Source organism: Dermacentor albipictus, chromosome 3, assembly GCF_038994185.2.
Source record: "Dermacentor albipictus isolate Rhodes 1998 colony chromosome 3, USDA_Dalb.pri_finalv2, whole genome shotgun sequence".
NCBI classification, from domain to species: Eukaryota; Metazoa; Arthropoda; class Arachnida; order Ixodida; family Ixodidae; genus Dermacentor; species Dermacentor albipictus.
In genome coordinates this window covers 126149511-126171457 of record NC_091823.1, presented here as the reverse complement: position 1 = coordinate 126171457, position 21947 = coordinate 126149511, and the positions used below count along the sequence as shown (strand labels likewise).

The window sequence follows — 21947 nt, the reverse complement described above, 5'->3', positions numbered from 1 at the left end:
CATACCCCCTCCCATCCCCCTCTCTACACACTCACACATCATTGCCACGCATAAGACATTTCACACCACACGGACCCCCACAGAATACCACGCATATCATCGACACCGTCATTTCAGGGAGATTTCGTTTATTTTTTTTCTTTCATGAGCTGGCCCCTACCCAGTGACAGATAGCCAATGAGTCAAATTGATATGAAAGAGGTTAATTCAAGACCGACACCATACCCAATGGCACATAGCCAGTGATACCACGTTGGCGTGAAGGAGGTTGCATGCATGCCACAAACTGAGTGAAGTTTCAAAAATGCTAATCGCTATAATAGTATTATTGAGAATGAATTGAATTCAATTCTAGGGTTCTTCGTGACAAAATTACGATTTGATTGTTAGGCACGTCGTAGTGGGGGGCTCTGGATTAAGTTTGACTACCAGGGGATCATTAACGTGCCCCCTTTGCATGGGACATGGGCGGTTTTGCATTTCGCTCCTGGATGCGATCCCGCGACCTCGCATTTAGAAACGCAACATCGCGGGCTCTAAGCCACCGCGACGGGTCATTATTGTGAATGTACTCTCGATCACGGAATCCGCTCGATAACGCGCAGCACCTACAAGGCTCACTTCGTTCCAGTTGCTACGGAGTGCCTGATGGCATAGGCGTAGAAGAGAGCGAGCAATCAATTATACAACAAAATATGCTCCTATATACAATTACTTATCAATATTACATGTTCCTATCTACAATATTATAGCCTCATGTACAGATCAGGATAGTTTCTTTCACCATGGAAAAGGAAGTGTTTCAGGCACCGTATGAAATAAATAAAAACGTAATAAATGACATTAACTGCAAAACCTGACAGATCATTTAGCATGATTGGATTCATGGGGATTATTATTCCCGGCAGGTGCACAGATAAAGAACTTATGGATAATTTGGAAAAGCACTTGTTTGGGCAGCCAAACACGTACACTTTGACGAAGAGTTTGGCTGAATCACTGTTCCTGGAAGAACGAGGAGATATGCCCGTCGCGATTGTGCGGCCTTCCATTGTCACTGCATCGACGAGGGAGCCGGTTCCGGTGAGAGTGGCATCCTTATTCATATAGATAGTTTCCTCATAACTTCCCAGACGCAGCCTTTCACCGTGACAGTAGCCGAATGAGATGGCCGCGATGACTTTGTCCACTACCTGTAACCGTTGCGATGCCAATCTAGCAGGTGTTGGGGCCACTGGAACCGCAACTTTTGGCTGTCACAGAGGACAATTAACCACGAGCACTTCTTGCACCCCGAAACAGGATTTTGCCGCTTTCTTAACAGTGGCAATCTGCAAATCACGGTGGCTGGCGTGTAAGGCGACTAGAACAAAATACGTACGTTTTTATCTCCTGTGCCAGAATTCAAGCACCTGTGCTGCAATAAATGCAATGAACAGATGTCATAAGGGTTGTTAACGATGCATTCTGGCGTCTAGAGAGATAATCAGGATGTTCATGTCTGCGGCGATCCAAGACTGTGCACTCAAATGCCCCACCTATCCTGTGCACGCCTGAGCGGACTAAGCCTTCCACACTTTCGCAAGAGGGTTAGTGGTTCATTATGTTTATTAGCATTTATTAAATTAATTAGTGATGTAGCTAATAGCTGTAGCGTGCTAAGCAAGAAACATGTGTCTGCACTGCATTTCTGCCGAAGACGTTGACCAAAGCGTTTTGAGCACTTGTGTCCACAAATATCATCCCTATGAGAACTCATCTGACGCTTTATCTTTTTTTAAAGGGTTGGATAGACAATTATAACGGCTGCACCGGAATTATTGTCACGGTAAGTCATAAAGAAATGCTCCAGCACTTCCTGATATTGCGACTGTGCATTATTCTGCTGCATTGGAGTGAAACGGCATGAGATATGTCTAGATTTTGAATGTAGACAGGAGCAAAGCCATTGAACCTGTTGTTTTACAAACACTTCCAGCTTGGTCTTGGGCTGCTACCCTCACTACTGGCAGAAAAGAAGTGCGTAGCTGACGTCATTCCTGTCGATCTTGTGGCCAACATGCTAATATGTGCTGGTTGGCACGCGGCCGTCACAAGGTGAGCACTATGACGCTCTGCACGCACAATTGACTTGCCAGTATTCACCACTAGCGAGATCTTCGCTGTGCCACGGTGCATAGTAACACAGCTTGTACTATACTTGGACTACCATCGCTTCGTTAAAATATGGGCAGTCATAGGCACCCTGAATTGATTCGAAGACGTCGAGTCAGATTGCCAACAGCTTTGTTTCTTACACAAAATTTGAATGGCAGGCTGTCATTGTGAGTGCTTTAAATGTAAAATATTTCGACCAGTAGATTACAAACGTCATGGTTTAACATTTGGCCAGAACATTTACTTCACTATTAAGTAATTTCATAGTAATCTTGCTTATCTTCGATGCTTGCAGACACTGCTAACCTTACTTTTTCTTGTTCTTTTCTCACTTATCTGTGTCCTTAAGTGAACATTGCAAATGCAAGAGATGGCCAGTGCCTTTTTTGTCGTCCCTTTAAAACCCTGCGTGCAATCGCTTTCAATCTGCTCCCATGCAATTGTCGGCGTGCATGCTAAAATAATGCCATTTATGCGACCGCTAGTAAAGTGAAGCTAATATAAAGCAGGCGCGAATTGGTGAAATTTACCGTACATCAATTCCTGTTTATTCCGTTAATCGACTTTTACGGCTAGCTTTCAAACAAGACGCGAAAGCAACTTTTCAATTCAGGTGAAATTAAAAACATTTCACAGAACTTACTGGTCGAGCGAAAATTAATTTGGTCACTTTTAAAGACGTAATGGCTCTGATGCAACTAGAACGGCTAGCCCATTGCGTGGTCGTTACAGTGGATGACTGAGTGCTCAACGTAAGCGGGCATCGCAACAAAGAGCAGCTGCCTAGAGCATTTCAATTTTGGTGCAGCGTGATAATGCTAAATGGTGACAAGGTCTTCGATGTTGTGTAAAATTTTGGTCCTCCAGAGGTACCGAACATCTTCCCGCCGTGATCTTCCCGCCGTGATTTATCAGGCAAATGTAAACTTATAACGTGCTGGGTACCATTAACGACGCCAACTCTACATGGATCGTCCAGAAGAGAATATTTTATGACAGTAAATTACTATAAACGACCAACAGCTACTTGGGCGACTTGCTAGATGCAGTTGAATGTTGTACACAAGAAGTTCCGTTCGTAACGTTGAACTAAATTCAGTTCAGTTGCCCCAAGAGAGTTCCTATGACACTTTTTGTGCACAGGAAAATGCACTTGCCGCGAACGCACTCCTGACGGCCAAAGTAGCAGCCAATGGAGTGCGTGAGGAGAAGGGGAGTATTGACAAGGCATCTTCTCGGCTATGATACTTTGTTGCTGAGAGAGAGAAAGTGATCGAAGAAAGCAAAGGCGATACGCGGGGAGATTGACTTGAACAGAACGTCCCGTTTGCTGTCCTAAACTGGATGGCTGCCATGGAGGAAGGAAAGTGTAGGAGAGAGTCCGGTCAGCCTGGATGAGTTGAAGAAAGTGTGGCGGAAGTCACCTGGTGTCTTTCGCAAAGGAGCATGGGGACTGGCGTGCCAAACATATTCGTTGCCATAGCAACTGCGCCCATGAAGCTCTCGCGACTGCTCTCGCTGCTTCTCGCGGCCTCCGAAAAGTGAGACAAGATATTTCAGCGCGGGTGTTTGTACAGGTCTACGTACAGGTGAAGATATTGTACAGGTGAAGATTGTACAGGTCTACGCCCCTACATCCAATCATGATGACCAGGAAGTCGAAAGCTTCTATGAAGACGTGGAATCGGCGATGGGTAGAGTGAAAACTAAATACACTATACTGATGGGCGACTTTAATGCCAAGGTAGGCAAGAAGCAGGCTGGAGACAAGGCAGTGGGCTAATATGGCATAGGCACTAGGAATAGCAGGGGAGAGTTATTAGTAGAGTTTGCGGAACAGAATAATATGAGAATAATGAATACCTTCTTCCGCAAGCGGGATAGCCGAAAGTGGACGTGGAGGAGCCCGAACGGCGAGACTAGAAATGAAATAGTCTTCATACTCTGCGCCAACCCTGGCATCATACAAGATGTGGGCGTGCTCGGCAAGGTGCGCTGCAGTGACCACAGGATGGTAAGAACTCGAATTAGCCTAGACCTGAGGAGGGAACGGAAGAAACTGGTACATAAGAAGCCGATTAATGAGTTAGCGGTAAGAGGGAAAATAGAGGAATTCCAGATCAAGCTACAGAACAGGTATTCAGCTTTAACTCAGGAAGAGGACCTTAGTGTTGAAGCAATGAACGACAATCTTGTGGGCATCATTAAGGAGTGTGCAATGGAAGTCGGTGGTAACTCCGTTAGGCAGGATACCAGCAAACTATCGCAGGAGACGAAAGATCTGATCAAGAAATGCCAATGTATGAAAGCATCTAACCCTACAGCTAGAATAGAACTGGCAGAACTTTCGAAGTTAATCAACAAGCGTAAGACAGCTGACATAAGGAAGTATAATATGGATAGAATTGAACATGCTCTCAGGAATGGAGGAAGCCTAAAAGCAGTGAAGAAGAAACTAGGAATTGGCAAGAATCAGATGTATGCGCTAAGAGACAAAGCCGGCAATATCATTACTAATATGGATGAGATAGTTCAAGTGGCTGAGGAGTTCTATAGAGATTTATACAGTACCAGTGGCACCCACGACGATAATGGAAGAGAAAATAGTCTAGAGGAATTCGAAATACCGAAGGTAACGCCGGAAGAAGTAAAGAAAGCCTTAGGAGATATGCAAAGGGGGAAGGCAGCTGGGGAGGATCAGGTAACAGCAGATTTGTTGAAGGATGGTGGACAGATTGTTCTAGAGAAACTGGCCACCCTGTATACGCAATGCCTCATGACCTCGAGCGTACCGGAATCATGGAAGAACGCTAACATAATCCTAATCCATAAGAAAGGGGACGCCAAAGACTTGAAAAATTATAGACCGATCAGCTTACTGTCCGTTGCCTACAAAGTATTTACTAAGGTAATTGCAAATAGAATCAGGAACACCTTAGACTTCTGTCAACCAAAGGACCAGGCAGGATTCCGTAAAGGCTACTCAACAATAGACCATATTCACACTATCAATCAAGTGATAGAGAAATGTGCAGAATATAAGCAACCCTTATATATAGCTTTCATTGATTACGAGAAAGCGTTTGATTCAGTCGAAACCTCAGCAGTCATGGAGGCATTAAGGAATCAGGGTGTAGATGAGCCATATGTAAAAATACTGGAAGATATCTATAGCGGCTCCACAGCCACCGTAGTCCTCCATAAAGCAAGCAACAAAATCCCCATAAAGAAAGGCGTCAGGCAGGGAGATACGATATCTCCAATGCTATTCACGGCATGTTTACAGGAGGTATTCAGAGACCTGGATTGGGAAGAATTGGGGATAAATGTTAATGGAGAATACCTTAGTAACTTGCGATTCGCTGATGATATTGCCTTGCTTAGTAACTCAGGGGACCAATTGCAATGCATGCTCACTGACCTGGAGAGGCAAAGCAGAAGAGTGGGTCTAAAAATTAATCTGCAAAAAACTAAAGTAATGCTTAAGTCTCGGGAGAGAAGAGCAATTTACAATAGGCAGTGAGGCACTGGAAGTCGTAAGGGAATACATCTACTTAGGGCAGGTAGTGACGGCGGATCCGGATCATGAGACGGAAATAATCAGAAGAATAAGAATGGGCTGGGGTGCGTTTGGCAGGCATTCCCAAATCATGAACAGCAGGTTGCCATTATCCCTCAAGAGAAAAGTATATAATAGCTGTGTCTTACCAGTACTCACCTACGGGGCAGAAACCTGGAGGCTTACGAAAAGGGTTCTACTCAAATTGAGGACGACACAACGAGCCATGGAAAGAAGAATGATAGGTGTAACGTTAAGGGATAAGAAAAGAGCAGATTGGGTGAGGGAACAAACGCGAGTTAATGACATCTTAGTTGAAATCAAGAAAAAGAAATGGGCATGGGCAGGACATGTAATGAGGAGGGAAGATAACCGATGGCCATTAAGGGTTATGGACTGGATCCCAAGGGAAGGGAAGCGTAGCAGGGGGCGGCAGAAAGTTAGGTGGGCGGATGAGATTAAGAAGTTTGCAGGCACGGCATGGCCACAATTAGTACATGACCGGGGTTGTTGGAGAAGCATGGGAGAGGCCTTTGCCCTGCAGTGGGCGCAACCAGGCTGATGATGATGATGATGATTTGTTGAAACACGTTAATTCGCGAGGCAAGCTGTGTTTGGAGAGTAGTGCGTGGGCTTTAAAGCTTTAATTTTGGGTCTGTGAGCGTGAGTGTCAGCCAGCCATGGCCTGGGTCTTCGTCATCTCTTTCACACACACACACACACACACACACACACACACACACACACACACACACACACACACACACACACACACACACACACACACACACACACACACACACACACACACACACACGCACACGCACACACACGCACACACACATACACACACACACGCCCATTTGCAGGGAAGTTTGTTTGTCAAGGACAGAGGATACACAATTTTAATTTTATGTAACATACAAATTCAGTTGGGCTATCGGTAGTTAACAGCAGAAAAACAAGGAACAAAGGAGAGTGGGTATACAAAAAAAGTCAGGAAAAAGAATGACACTGCACACGTTCAGTATACAGGACGACGGTTAAGAACACCCAGTGCTAAAGTCGCTTGCGCTGGTTGGTAGTTTTTATGAATTATAATAAGGCCTTTGTCGCCCTCTCCTGCGGTAATTTATGAAGTCGGCATTCGAAAATAATTTTCTGGTAGTGGTCAGTCAGCCCGACCTCAACAAGTGGCGAGCGACCGTCTCTATGCGTTGTATCGAAAACAGTCACACAGAACCTGCGCAAGGGTGCGCTCACAAAGACAGTTTTGTACGGCATTCTAAACTGAAAGAGAAACGAATTCATAAATGCTCATTTTTTAAAACTTCCTGCAACAAGTAGTAAACTGCAGAAGGGCAGCGGATTGGGCGAGTTGGTGTTGCATGGTAACAATAAAATTCAAACAGCGCTAAACGACGGGACCAGAGGGAGGAGGAGACAAACACGGCGCTGAACTTACAAGTAGTAACTCAGGATAAGTGTGCCCGAAGAGTCTATATTGCGGCTGGTTGAGCTGTGGTCTTCGCTGTGGCTTAGCGGCTGTGATGTTGCACTGCTACGCACGAGGGTGGGGGATCGATCCTAGTCGCGGCGGCCGCACTTCGATGAGGGTGAAATGCAAGGATATCTGTGTTTCATGCATCGCGTCCACTTTAAAGAGCCCCATCTGGTCAAAATCAATCCGGCGTTCAGCACTACTGCATGCCTCATAATCATATCGTGGTTTTGTCACGTGAAATTCCATGATTTTTTGGTTTAACATTTTTGGAGTGAAGCAGGCGACTCGTAGAACTGCCAAAGCGATATTCCTCTCACGACGCGTCCACGCAGTTCTATTTATCAGCACACACCATGCAACGTTCTTCTCCTAAACCCTTGTCATAAAGCAGGGCAGTTGCGTTCCAACTATAGCGAGCTTAATATACGGCACCTATTACTGATACTTGTGTACGTCTGTGGTCGGCGTCACTCATTTTGCTGCACTTTTAAAAGTGTTCTCATTTCTCTGCTTCACTTTGATAAGGTAGGTGCCCTTTTTGCAGACCCAAGAACGTGAAGGTTTACCACTGCACCAGCGGCGCCCTGAAGAATCGCACATGGGCCGATTTGGCCGCTGCGACGCAGAGGAACGTTCTGCGGCACCCACTTCCTGATGCCATTCGCTTCCCCAAATTTACAATGACAAACTCTCAGCTGTGGCACGAAGTGAACCTCTGGTGTATGCACTATCTGCCCGCATGCGTCATAGATCTGGCCCTGCAGCTATACGGACAGAAGCCGAGGTTGGTACCATGAACATAACTTGACACATGTCATACCGGGTCGTCATTTTTATTCCTTTCTATCTTTTGCTTTTCTAGCAGAAATTTTACCCTCCAGTAAACACAAAGTAGGCCAGTTGTCACACTCCAATTATGTCAAGCAAAGGGATATGGTTTTTAGAGCGTGGGGTATTGAAACACACATGCGCCACTGTCTCTCAACTTCCTTCGTTTCAAAAAAACCTCATGAGAACAATCTGTGCTTTCAAGAAAGCTGTACATTCAGTGATTCTAATTCAGTGGCAATGAAAGTTCACAGGGCCGCTTATGCCAAGCATATTAGGTTTATATATTCATGCTTAAACTTATCGATATCTTAGCGCTTTATGTTCTGTTTTTTGTGAAAAACAGAAAGAACCCGATCACAGCTGAGATGACCATTGTAAATAAAGGACATGCCAAAGGATTGCCTATTCGTGCGCCTGCAGCAGAGGACACGCCTTTCCTACTTGTTTGTTGGGGCACAACTTCGGTTCAAGCATTCTTGCAAGGAATAACAGTGCATATCTCTTACAATTCGTTTAATTTTATTGACCAAATAGTTGAGCACTACACACTGTCGTTTTTTTTAATATCAACACTATAGTCTCGCTCACTGTCAAACTTGCATTTAGAAACTTCGCTCCATCTCAATGAATCTCCTGTGCTATATATTCCATCGTACGAGGAATGTTTATATGGAATGCGTTCGCCGCTCAATTGTGCCGTTCCTAAACTGTAGGCTCAGGAATATAGATGTTCGCATGCTGTCTGTACTTCGCCAGCTCTTGTGTGACTCACGCTGTTCTGCGATCACCTTCGCCATCATGCTTATGTGATGGTAGACATTGGTTCATAAGGAAATTTGATTCACGCGAGTGCTTTTTTTTACCTTACATAAACATAAGTAATTTTGTAAGCCTTCTATAGCTGCCCTTCGCGCATCTTACTGAACGGAAGAAGGCGCTTGCAGAAAGTATGGGAAGCTGCCAATGTTAGAGGTTCTAGTTCTTTTTCAGAAGAAAGAAAGCGTAGATTAGCCAAACAGTGTGCAGATGCCGCCCAATGTAGAGGCTGTGTGTATTTTTAAACGATAATTTGGCATTTGTGGCGACAACACACGAATGGGAAAAAGAATCACGTACATGGCAGTAGTACGAACCTTCTCCTACCACCTTGCGCCTATCCGTAGAACTTATTTGCCATATTCGGTGTGTCTGTGCTTCTAGTCATTGAATAATTAGTCGTCGCCTTCAATCTACCAGCCTCCTCTTTAGTCCAGATGGTAGAGGCCACACTGGAAAGGCGTTGTTCCCTGCTTTTATCCCCAGTTAACCAGAAATGGCTTCTTCTTTACGGGAAACTCATCTTTCTGAGATACTCGTATGGGTTTTCCTGTAGCTTCGCGCTACAGAGACTGATAGGGTGACAACAACTTTCGAATGGACTGAAGTGACAACATGATGAATGGAGTAACGCGAGAAAGCAAGGACTGTAATGAAGTGGAGAGGGGAGATGCCAGTTATGCGTGGCCTGTGAGGTGTAGTGACATGGTTTGCCAAAACTTATTTGGTGTGCCAAATCTAGTAGCGATATGGCATTACGAGCATGCTCTGCAGAAGTGTGCAATGAGGTAGCAACAGGTCGGGTAGTAGCATTGCGTTTGCACTACAGCAGAAACCACAGCAAACGGCAGGGCAGCTCATGTCGTTCCTGAGGTGAAATTTGAGTTATTTATTTTCACATACATTAGTTTCATTTAGTTATTTCTTCAGACATAGATAAAAACGCGCATATAAACCGCCTTGCATAAGTCTACAGAAAGAGAATTAAAATAGAAATATCAGTGAAACAAACAAATTACAGGACAAGCACAAGCAAAAAAAAATCATACAGGCAATGTAACTCACACATTTGAAAAGTACTGACATATGGCGGCGATGCATATTAAATTATTTGAATTGCATGGAATAAACTAAGACTGAATTTCAAAATGAACAAAATTTAAACTGCATTTGGACGCGTTGATGTGCGCAAAAGGAAAGCTATTATTATAAAATCGGGAGCTCTACAAGCATGGGGCCCTATGACGAAAAACTGTTCCGATCGGTTTTTATTCCAATCTTCTGACGTTAAATTTGCGTAAACACAAAGAAAGCCATTAGCTGGTAAGCTGCAGCTTTGTTTGAAGAGCCCAATGAAACCCTTTCCTTGTTCATAGGAGGTTACTTTTGTTTTCTTTCAAGGCAAATGACATTGCTTACATTGTGTGGTGTTTCTAATCTAATTGGCTGAGAAGAGGCGAGAATCAGGCTGAGGGATTTGATGGGGCCGATCTAGCTCAGTGAAAGCAGATAACTGGATGAGGAAGGTGTTGCCGAGATTGGTGTCATCAGAAAATTCATTCAAGGACGATATGGCTTGCAGCCTCGATGGCTACCATTAGTAAATCGAATATATGCGGTAAAGTACTGGGTTAGAAAGTTCATTAGTGGAACTTTATCAATTTAAGTTTATCTTGAAAATAATGTACGTCGTTTTGATAACCTAGCCCAAGAAGTAAGGTTGAGCTACGTACAAAAGGCAATACATAAACTCCTTAAACATATTGAAATCAGTCAATCGACCGAAATTGTTGTTCAATTTTGAGTTGGAGCCTTAACACAGAGATTCGTACGTCGGTACGTACAACCATCAACTACGCACGCAAAGAATAGTACTCAGACTGTGCAACTTTCGCAACATTGCTAAGAAAAGTTGTCTTGGTACGGGAATAAACATTCCCTGATCTTCTATATAATCCTTTGCAGGTTTGTACACCGGTACCTGAAGATTCGTAAAGCCATGGATACTGTGCAGTTTTTCACCACTCATGACTGGATGTTCAGGACAGACAATGTCTTGGAGCTCGTACGTGTACTCTCTCCCACGGATGCGAAGGCAAGTCCATGCGCAACACGTTGATTGCTATTGCGTTCTCCAGGGTAACATTATGTTACCCTGGAGAACATGCGAGGTATGCGTGAACATGGTGAGGTATGCGTTCATAGCATACCTCACCGCTGCCGATCAGTTATTGCGACGCCTATATATCGAAGCTCGACCGACGTTTCTATTGGGTAGCGTGGCGTTGTCGGTGGGCTGCAGGACTCCGGTAGATCATGGTGACCAGGCAAGGACGAGACGATTTCTAGTGGGAAACTTGCACGGTTTATTCAATGGTTGGTGAAAGATGAGAAGAAGAGAATGAAAATGAAAGTACATTGCGGGGCCCTTTAAATAGGCCGCCTAAAATTGTAGGCGGGATCTTGCGCACGTCAACGTCACGGGACCCGCACTGCGTCTCGTTGTGGAAGGGGGGCTGCTGCAGTGTGTCTGGTGACGTTGATTTGCGGCTGGTCCCACTTTCTCCGGTGAACCTAGACGGGCTGGTCCCACTTTCTCCGGTGAGCCTAGACGGGCTCGCCTCCTCAGGTGGCACTCAGCAGGTGACGTTGGTTCTAGGATGCTCTCCTGTAGAGCTTGACAGTTCGAGGAAGGGGTCAATCTTTGAGTCGCACCGTTTGTGAAAATGGTTCTCCCGCACACTCACAAAGGGGCATGTGAACAATGCCGGGCGTCCGCCCAACGGGCGCTCCCCTCGAGACAATCATGACAAATAGGGAAATTCCCCCTTCATTTCGATGAGGCATGGCGGTCGAGCGTCCTTATTGTTCGGGGTGCTACACGTCAACCGTAACAGTGTCAATGCACGAAGTGGTGTACAAATGACTGTTTCAGCTATAGCGCCCCGTGTGTTAACACATCGTATATTAACCATTCAATCGTTCAACAAACCAAGCGTACTGCTTTCACTGCTGTCGTAAGTTGCACTATGCATTTGCCAATGTAAGCCACTGTTTGAGAACTAAATAGAGGCTCCATCTGGAAGCACAGCTTCCTTAATGAATGTCAAGGATATAATAAACGTTTTGCCGGAGTCAATATAAATTCATGCGTTCATATAAATTCATCCGAATTACTGCGTCCCGTAAGATGCGGATCATGCCCTAAACTGATATACATGAACAGATTCTGGTATGAAAGCTGTCCTTGTGCCCATTATTACCAGCACTACATTTTGTTCCAGCAAACGGCATTGCCTTTAGAAATATTTGCGGGGATTGTCGACATGTTATCGATTCTTCCCCACAACGATCGATAAACATCCACCGCTGCATGACGCTGCAGCTGAGATGGGGGCAAAGCGGCCACTTGGTGCTCTGTGCATCTTGGCGCATGCGTCACAAAGATTTTATAAGCCGACCGAGCTCAATATCTGGGAGGCTGCTCCAGACCATTGTAGGAAGTGCTCGTTCGCGAGGCCTGCGCTTCGCCGGGGCCAAGGTTGATTGGCGAGCACTCAGCAGCGATTGTGACGAGAGGGAGAGTGCTTGCCGACAACTGTTATGGTTCCGTTATGCGCGCACTTGTAGTTGTTAAAGTTTTCGTCCGCAAAATATTATTTCGTTTAAGCGAACGACTACAGCTGCTGTTCTTGCTGAGGGCAATATTGGACATCGCAGAAAAAGATAGGTCGTTTCAATTGTTAGTAGAGAACGCTACGATATAACAGCGTAAGATAACGGCGAGAAAAACTCACTTTCCTATTTTACCATGTATGACAGATTGTATGCAGTGATGCCTTGAATATGCCTTAAAGTAGGAATATTTACTTTCCAGCTGTTTGATTTCGACGTTCGAAACCTCGCATGGGGTCAGTACTGGAAAAATTACATAATAGGTATTCGGAAGTACCTATTCAAGGCTGAGGATTTCAAGCAAGATGAAGCACGGAAACGCCTGCGGCGGTAAGTTCATGTTCAAAAACTCAAGCTGTTGATGCTGAGTGTGCCTGAGCTACTGAAATGATATTTCACAGGTGCCGCCGGGAAAACAAGTGAATAATTTGCAAGCAAATGGAAAGTAATTGTACAGTTTGTTCAAAATGTTTTGGAGCAGTTAAAATGATAGTAAAGGCCTCCTTTAAATGCTTGTTAAGACCCTTAACGGCTCCCGTACTCTTCTGGTCATGGCGGTCTGCGTGATGCACCTGGTATTCTAAAGCCAACATACAGAATGCCGCAGCCATTAATATGCTCAGTGTGTATAACTGGGCTCTGAACTTTGTTTTATTCAGCCCCTTTGTGACGTATCCACTATATTTATTCGCGTAATGCTTGCAGAGTTTTCTTCAGACGTCGGAGGACGGGGGAGACGAGTTCCGTAATTACGCTGGTAATTTTTTGAGGAAACATTAGCGCATGCTAATGAGACAACGTTAATAAACGAAGTCGCTGTGGACATGGTTTCGCACACGAGCCACTGTAAACTGAAATAAAGTATTCCTTTCAAATATAGTACTTACCTTTGTATTAAGGGCACAGGTTATACAAAGACGGGAACTGCAAAAGCCCTTCATGAGCAGCTACTAGCTGAACCCAGAGTCGCAAATAAGGTGACTCTCGCCGACCCATACGGCGACGGTGTGAACAATAACGTCGTTGATCGCTGCCTCAATGCTAATGCGTCACTGCTGTCTGCATCACCAGTGTCGTTGGCCTTCACTGTGAAACCAGCAGCGTAGCTTCCACATCCTTTCACGGCGGAACAGAAAAGCTACAGAAATTCTGAGGAATTTTGTTTGGCTCGTTTGTGACTTTGTTTTTCTTAGTTTTGCTTACTTGTTTTTGCTTGCTCATGCGGCTTTCCTATGGCGCATATCCATGGCCTTTCCGCTGCAAAGAATGCTTAGGCGTTAGTAGACAAATGTGAGATTTGTAGATTTTGTCACCGCATCCGGCCCCTTCAATGCAATGGTATCAATTGAGCCAGAACGCCGGGCACGAGCACGCCTTGACGGAGTAGGGCGGCAGAAAGGGAACATCAGATGCCACACAAGCACGTGAGGCGTTGCGCGAGGGGAGAGTGCTTCACCGCGATTTCATCTTACCCTCGCTGTCGCTCTTGCAAGCCTGGGTATGTATTCTGTAAGAGTACACCTAGTGGACATGTTCATTTTGGCTACTGTTGAAGTTCTGATTGGCTGGGCTGGGCTGGGCGTCCACAGCAGCCAAGCGCCACAGCCAATCAGCACTTCAGCACCAGACGAAATGGGCATGTCCACTAGATGGACTCTTACAGAATACCTCCCCTGTAATATGCGCGCGTTCTTTGTCCACTCAAGGTCTCGTCTGAGTTCTGATTGCACCTCGGTAAGGCCCAGTGAAAAGGTACCAAGCGTTCAACGTACTCGCTTGCCCGCGAGGTGCTCATAATTCGAAGTACGCTCCGCAGTGTTCAAGTGGGAATTTAGCCAACCTGAAATCCCACGTTAGTCCACAACCAAATTTCAAGTTGGCACACCCCAAAATTTCAAGTTAGCTCATCTCCAAATTTTCAGTTGGCCCACCCCCAATTTATGTTGGGCCACGCCAACCCATGGACATGCGACTTTCTCGATGGGAGTTGAGGACCGTGGCTTTCAGAGCATTGGAAGTGTTGTAGATCCCGAAGGCTAGAAGCTGACCCGTGGTTGTTCCTTTTGGTATAGACCGATGGCATCCTATAGGTAGTACGAAGAAGGGTATCGGCTTGTTCGATCTCGGTCTTACTGAGTTCTAGGTAGGTAAGATCGTACGTGACTGGGCTAAGCGAGATTTGTCACAAAGCGAGAAACCAACGCTGCCACAGGTGAAACGTCATTGAGGCAGTTGTTTTGTTAACAGACGGGCACTGCCGTCATCGACTACTCTGCGTGGAAAGTAAAGAATAGCTATTGCTAGGCTGCTGCATTTGGCGGAATAAAGAGTCACGCTTTCTGTTTACGAGCAGTTGAGGTGCCACTACGACAAGGTTATGGATTTTCTTGCTCCCACGGAGATTTATGGACCTAAGATTGTCTACCTTGGAAATGTGTGGCTACGTCACCTTAAGTGCGACGCCCTATTTCGAATAATTAAACTGGCTACACTACTATGTATGTGCGGTGTAACAGTGACATGTAGTCGCAGGGCAGTTAACCAGAGCAATTACCATAGCAATTACCAGAATTGCCAGATAATTACCAGAGCAACTACCAGAAGGAGGTAACAGAATCTGTGACATGTAGTCGCAGATTCTGTTACCTCAGCAGGCCTGCCTGCGTTTCCTTTATATGTTCGCCCCCCCCCCCCCCTCTCTTTTCGACAGAAGATATTTGAGAATACAATATAACCACAAATTCGAAAATAAAAACAATTTGCGCCGGAACGCCTCAGGGGGTCTTCTAAGTATGTGTAAGCATTGTGCCACTTGCCTATCTCCATGCAACTCAGGGTCATCTTCGATGTTATGAAACTTGATCCGGCCATAACAAAGAACAGCGCTGCGGCGAGATGAATTGGTGCGTGCGGCGGCGAGTGGTGCATTGATGACGCAAGCAAAGTACTGCAGGTGGCTGCGCCCGGTCAATATTACCTAGATAGCACAAGGCCTGTTTACTCCGACCTATGACGTCATGCTACCTGACCCCAATTTTTTTTGACAAGGCTGGCGTGGTGAAAGCGGTGACGTCAAAATCACTGTTGCCTAGTAGGGAGCGTCCCCATTAGATTCTATGGCAGTCGGGCTGGTAGCATAGTGTCATGGATCGGAGTGAAAAGGTCTTGTGCTATCTTGTTGGTGTGGACTAGGTGCGCTGGTGAAGCTCTGATCCTCATAACCCGTTATCGCTCTGTAGTACCTTATCCATCCGCATCGAACCATTATGAACCGTGACCAAACATACTCAGGCAGCAGCTTCGTATGGCACCACTGCGCGGACCGTAACGTGAAAGCGATCTGCGATGCCAACAAACATTGCGGACTGCTCATAGCTTGGCGCGCTCTGTTCTGGCCGCTTACGCGGCGTTAAAGGGAGACGTGCAGGTGGTGCAGGCCCATATCTTGAAAGCGATCTGCGAAAGTGGCAGCGGGAGGCACGTGATGAGAGCTCCGTGAGCGCTGCGTTTTTGCCGCTTCGTTGGCGTTGATGCGAGAGGCAGCAGGAACGTGAATTCCTTCGCTGCTGCAGGCGTTATATTGAAAGCGATCGCCTTACGGGACGGACCAAGGAATAGTTTCTTGCATAGAAATGAAATAAAGCTAAGGAAACAATGTGCAAATATCAAATGGTTGCTTCGCAGCAGCAAGCGCAATTTCAGCTGAATATTCAGTGATCTCTAAAGCAGCACTCAGGCAACTATTGAGGTTCGACGCGCTTTAGTAACCTTTCAAAACACTATCTAAAAAATTTACTCCAGTGATTTCGCATACATCTATCTAAATTTGTCTGAAAAAGAGATGCCTCAAGACTTGGTTAAGAAGGCTAGAAAATTTTAAACAAAGAAGGTGTCTGAACGAGAAACAACGGTCTTTGGTGTTATTGTAACTCGGGGTCGAAGACGAGAGACGGAAGCTTGGAGCAGACGAAGAGGAGACGAAAAGCATTATACAGTGTGTACATATAGCAGGTAACAGCATACATGTAGCGGTGTCTAAAAGCGTACCAGACCGACGGGGTGGCTGGTGGCCACTCTCTACCCTAACAATGGGCCACTTCTTCCTTAAATCCCTTAGGCAGAAACGAGGTAGCATCGGTGCTGACGTCAACCGCGTCGCTTTCCTCTTTCGCTGTGGGAGAAGTCCAAGCTGCATGCCACCGGTCTCCGCGGCAAGGCGTCAGCAGTTCTGTGGAATTCTGAAGGCTTTCAGCGGATTCGTTGAGGTGCCATGGGGCCCCAAGCTCCTCAGTTTGACCCGCGGAAAGGGGCTGGCAGTTTCGGGGGAACTTTGCAGGCAGTCACAAGGGCGACCACTTCAGGAGAAATAGGGGGGGGGGGGGGGGAAGGGAGGAATGGAGAGCACTCGTTCCTTCGATGATAGGAACGCAGTGAGGTGCAACAGTGTGTGTTTGCGCCTTTTACGTGAGATGCCGTTGGAGTGAGAGTGGCTTTCTTTTTTTTCTTAGCATGCGCTTCCCAAGCAACCTAGACTTATTATATTCGTCTGAAACCATGAAGGCAGGGCTAATGATGCGCTGCTCAGACGCAACAATGAGACAAAAGTTTGATTTCCATGCAGGACGGTAGCAAAACTGGAATTCCCCAATGTAATGAATATCCAAAGACAGGAGCAGTGGTGGCCTACCTGCATTCTTGGAAAATCGTGCTCAGAAGCACTGGACGTAGTTTGTTCAAGTACGTCGTACATAGTGTAGATAGCAAACCGCATTTTTTGCTGTGGTTAACTGCACTGCCTTTCTGCTTGCATTCCGCTCTCTCTCAACGTCATGCGCGATTGGACGGTATATCATGCTTTTACGAACAATTCTGCCGTGAGAAATGTTTCGTCAATATAGGCTCACACTCAAGAAGCAGGATGTCGCTAGTTAGTAAGGCAGGGGGGAGGTGGTCTTCTATAGCCCAGTGGTTGGTGGTTACAAAAGGGACTGGTAAACAAGAAGTATTTGCTACCATGCTACCACACCATCACACGCAGCTGTCCCTTCTTTTGAAACAAGAAGGAACGTCGTTTGATGGGTTTACATTTCTTTATTCTTTATTTCCGCGTTTCAAATCGAGGCGCTTTCGTGTGGCCCCATCTTCTTTCTTTGTACGTTTACACATATGTTCATGCTTGAAGAAAACTCTAGTTGGTTCTAGAGTTATTTCACCTCGTGCGTTGTACTATATATACCACGCACTCTCCACATTCGCTTTGTTTGCGAGTAACGTGTGCAGCGCAACTTATTCGTATACATAAAATTGTGCTCTATGTTTCTTCGAAAGAACGGGCACCAGCCAATCGTTATAGTCAGCATACAATAAGTAATGGGTGTCGGCAAGTGAAAAAAAAAAGCAATAATTCCGACAGGAGTTACTTCTCAATTCCGCCCCCAGATTTTCTTGAAGATGTATAATCGACTCAACTACTTAAATGAACAAGGCTGAATTATTCCCTTTAGAAGGTGTGTAAACGTACAACTGCTCAGATGACTTCATGGCCGGTGATGCTGACACCTTTCCACACCCTTGTGGAGTGCATCGACAGTGCTTCAGTCGGTGTTGCAACAAAGTGCCAACGGCACATTCGCCAGCTTTAGCTGACAACTTACTTTTTGCTGCGCTTAGCCGCGCTTATCTTAAGAAAGCGCACGCAGCCGCTCAACGTTATAGCTAGTACAATAACTTTTTCCTGGGCGAGTTGGTGTTTGCTGAACTACATGGTATCATAGCGCGACAAAACCGGAAAAGAAAGATTCTAAGTGACAGACAGAAAAAAAACACGGCGCTACGCTCGCAACTGTTTATTAGGTACAAAGCTTGCTACATATATACCATGCACTCTCTCGACATCCGGGGGCACTACTCCTACCTTGGATTCTCACCTCAGAAAAACGTGACTTACAGCAGCACCGTCTACAATGCGCAGAGAGATGGCAACGCATATCCTTTTTTAAGTTATCTGCGTGTTGCCTCATTCAGTCACCCACGCCACGGCCAGTCTGCCCGACGTAGGTTTTCCCGCAACTTAGCGGTATCTGGTAAACCACAGAAGTGGAACACTTTCCGCGTAGCGTTTTGCGGGCTTGACTTTGCACGTTTGCCCAGCACATCCCGTGATTCGGTCACATAGGCACGCCACTTTGTTAGGGGCGGAAAACACAGCAGGCGCCCTATACCTGTTCGCCACCTTCTTGAAGTTGCGACTCACCTTGTAGTCATAAGGTACAACCTGAGCCTTTCTTTGGAGATCCTGCTCACCTCCCTCACTCTCCTTGGGATTATGGCTACGTTTGAGCTTCTGCTGCAACGTTTCTGCCACCGAGATGATGGCCGAACGAGGAAATTAGGCATTTAAAAGCCGCTGGACCTGACGCTCGAAACTACACTGGAGCTGGTGAATACACGTCCTTCTAAGCGCGGACCATAGGCAGAGCGTGGCTATACCACTTTGAACAATTTTCGAGTGCGCAGAGTCGTAGGGCAAGGGTTGTTTTTGCGCTCGCGGAGAAATGCCCCAGCTAATGTGTTCATTAAGAAACCCGATGTTTAAATATAAATACTGCCGCTTATTGTGAGTTGGAAGCCCATGCGTAACATTGTTAATTTCTTCATAGCAGGTTAAAGAATACTGTTGGTCCCTCGTAATTGGTATTCATCCACATATCTAAAAACATTTAACGCATGTCTGCCCTTGGGACAGTCGTCAAAATTTCAGTCCATTTCAGAAAGAAATAGGTCACAATAATAAAGCTGCTACGTACGAAGTGATACAAATGCCCTTCTTTTGCAAGAACAGTAGGTAGTCAAAAAGGATAAAAGTGCGAGTGGGATAGGCGTCCAGTAAGGTTAAAACATTATCATCAATCAGACCAACAGCATTCTGCATCTCAGGTTCACCTCTGTCATCAATACGTGTCTTTAGAGCAGCAAGCAATTCACGGTGCGGTATAGAATAAATCAGGTCTTCTATATCAATCGCAAACGCGAAGCGTATATTGTTATTGTCACGAAAAAAAGAAGGTGATAACATTCGAGTTAGGAACAAAGAAAGGATCTTTCAATTCTGGGTTTTTAAAGCAAATTATCGGGAACTCGCTGACCTGAAGTTGCCATTTGTCACGTTCACTGACAATTGCCTCGAAAGGAACATCTGCTCTATGCGTTTTTGCACTGAAGAAAACTGTGAGGGAAACTTGCTTTATTCTATACACTTTGTTAACGTCTATAGGTCGGTATCTTGATCAAACCGTAAAAAGCTTTTTTTTTTCACGCACGACACCAGTGTTCTTTTTTGGGGGGGTGCGAAATTTTGGTCTACGGCCTTACACGCTTTTGCTTGATAGGCATCTGGTCAGAAGGACGAAACCATCTTCCTTGATGGCTTGCAAAAGACACAAATCTTTTGCTTTGATATAGCTGGAAATACGTTGCTGGGGGATATCTTATCACTGCACCTACGGTTCACAGCGAACCTATGCTGGCCATCAGCACCTTCAACTCACGCTGTTCTGCAACTGCCTTTCCTGGCATGAGACGGTTCGTTGCTGTCAAGTCATGCACGGAAGTTGCTGGCTCAAGTTCATATTTGGGTCCTTTTCGTAGACCATTGGCGATATCTTCCGGGACGTGTGCGTAGCCGAATACATGAGGCCTGTTGCCCAGCTGTTCGTTTGGCTTCGTGTATCCCTATAGCCTCAGTGGTTGAATCTAAGTAGTTTTCTACGAAGACTCAGTCAATTGGTGGACGACGCGTTTGAAGTTTTTAAAACTTTTTGGAAACAAGCCACTCCCGATCTTGACAGAAGCAAAGTATGCGTAGCCAATCATAGTAAAGTTGAATCTGTTGTCAGAGTTCGGAGCGAAGAATCTGCCTCACCCGTTTCATGTGTTGCCATGACGGTTGAACAGGTCTAAACAGAGTGAGAAATTCTTGAGGTATCAGGCCTTTCCACACGCAAAACCCGATAACTCTTGCCCGACACGTCGCCGTCACGAAGTAGTTCGAAAGTGTTTGCACATTTAAAGTGTAACTCCGGGACTTCCTCCTGTACTAATGACGAGTGAAGAAATAAAAAGAAAATTATGAACACAATTTGTTGCCGGCCACGGAAGAGAAGGGCCCACTGTATAAGAAATATACTGCACAATACCTTTTTCTTGGGTGATTTGGTGTTTGATAATCTTTCTATCTGTCCCTTAGAGTCTTTCTTTTTCGTTTTTTTGCGCTACAATACCATATCTTGATTCCTAGTGAGTGTGCGCCCGACTCTCATTGCAACATCAGAATGCTGGAACGCTGTTCTCACTCTAGCCCTTACTCTGTCCTACAAAAATACTGAAGGGAAATCTATTGGTAATGTCTACGGGAACTCCAAGCATGATGGTTCAGCCAGCGGTGGAATGATAGATACTACATTAATTTGCATAAATTTAATTCTTCTGGCTCTGAACGAATTTGTGACTTAAATATCATATCCAAGAAAATATTCCGTTAGCAACTACGCATGACCGCCGAGTTATGACTGCTTTCACGCTTCTAGGAAAGTAAGCTTGTTTGATGAAACAGTTCATAAAGGCGAGGTAAAGCTTAAAACCAAAATCACGACATTACAATATTTTTTTTTCCTTCGCAGGCTCTACGTCGTGCGCTTGTTCTTTCAAGTACTCCTGTTCTTGTTTGCGTGGCGATTGCTGAGGACAGAGGCAGTGTGGAGCCTGTACTCGTTCACGAACATGGTTGCAAGACGGACGTGTGAAACGCTACTGGTCCTGCTGGATATGCTGCCGAACTAGCAGCACGCATTGCGACCGCCTAAATCCTCATTGACATCCATTTATCCAGTGGTCCCTCACATGTTGTATTGGGCTGCAGTAGGTGCAACTGCGCTGGAACTCATGTATAGCCTTAGTGATGTAAGTAGAAAAACTTCGAAGGAGTGTCACGCAACAATAATAAATTTACGCGCGATGTATGGGGCATGGAGAGGAGTCTCTGATTTTCGCTTTATCTGTACCACTTCTGAAAAACTAATACGCACGTAACAGGGATAAAGAAATAATGTTTCACTGCTCATGTCACCGTCTCGTTGTACAGTTGACCCTTCATCCGGTCAGCAGGGGAACTATACACGGGAGCGTTGTCCTTCACTATGTAGCTACGATTCTTTAGGTGTTTTTCTAACTATCCGCAATAACACAAAAACGTAAGTGTAAAATCTGGAGAGTTCAAGGCAGGCCTGTGACCGATTTGTTTCCATGAAGGTATCACCTACTGGCTTAATTTTTTGGAGCTTGAGAAAAAATGGTAGATATATGTGAAAACGCACAACGTCACTAGGTGATTTAGAACAGTGATTTTGG

At 45.5% G+C, this 21947-nt stretch overlaps 1 protein-coding gene across 4 annotated transcripts in view; it reads left to right on the top strand.

The window, feature by feature from the left end:
* LOC135921132 (putative fatty acyl-CoA reductase CG5065) overlaps nucleotides 1-21627 on the top strand; it is a 98352-nt gene extending 76725 nt beyond the window's left edge. For all 4 annotated transcript variants that reach the window (XM_070536712.1, XM_065455457.1, XM_070536710.1 and 1 more), the window contains 7 exons: nucleotides 909-1083; nucleotides 1784-1828; nucleotides 1979-2097; nucleotides 7765-8004; nucleotides 10833-10962; nucleotides 12745-12872; nucleotides 21221-21627. In XM_070536712.1, the coding sequence (XP_070392813.1) occupies nucleotides 909-1083; nucleotides 1784-1828; nucleotides 1979-2097; nucleotides 7765-8004; nucleotides 10833-10962; nucleotides 12745-12872; nucleotides 21221-21380 (997 nt within the window). In that variant the 3' untranslated portion in view covers nucleotides 21381-21627. The remainder of the gene's footprint in view (nucleotides 1-908; nucleotides 1084-1783; nucleotides 1829-1978; nucleotides 2098-7764; nucleotides 8005-10832; nucleotides 10963-12744; nucleotides 12873-21220) is intronic.
* The last annotated feature ends 320 nt before the right edge of the window (nucleotides 21628-21947 follow it).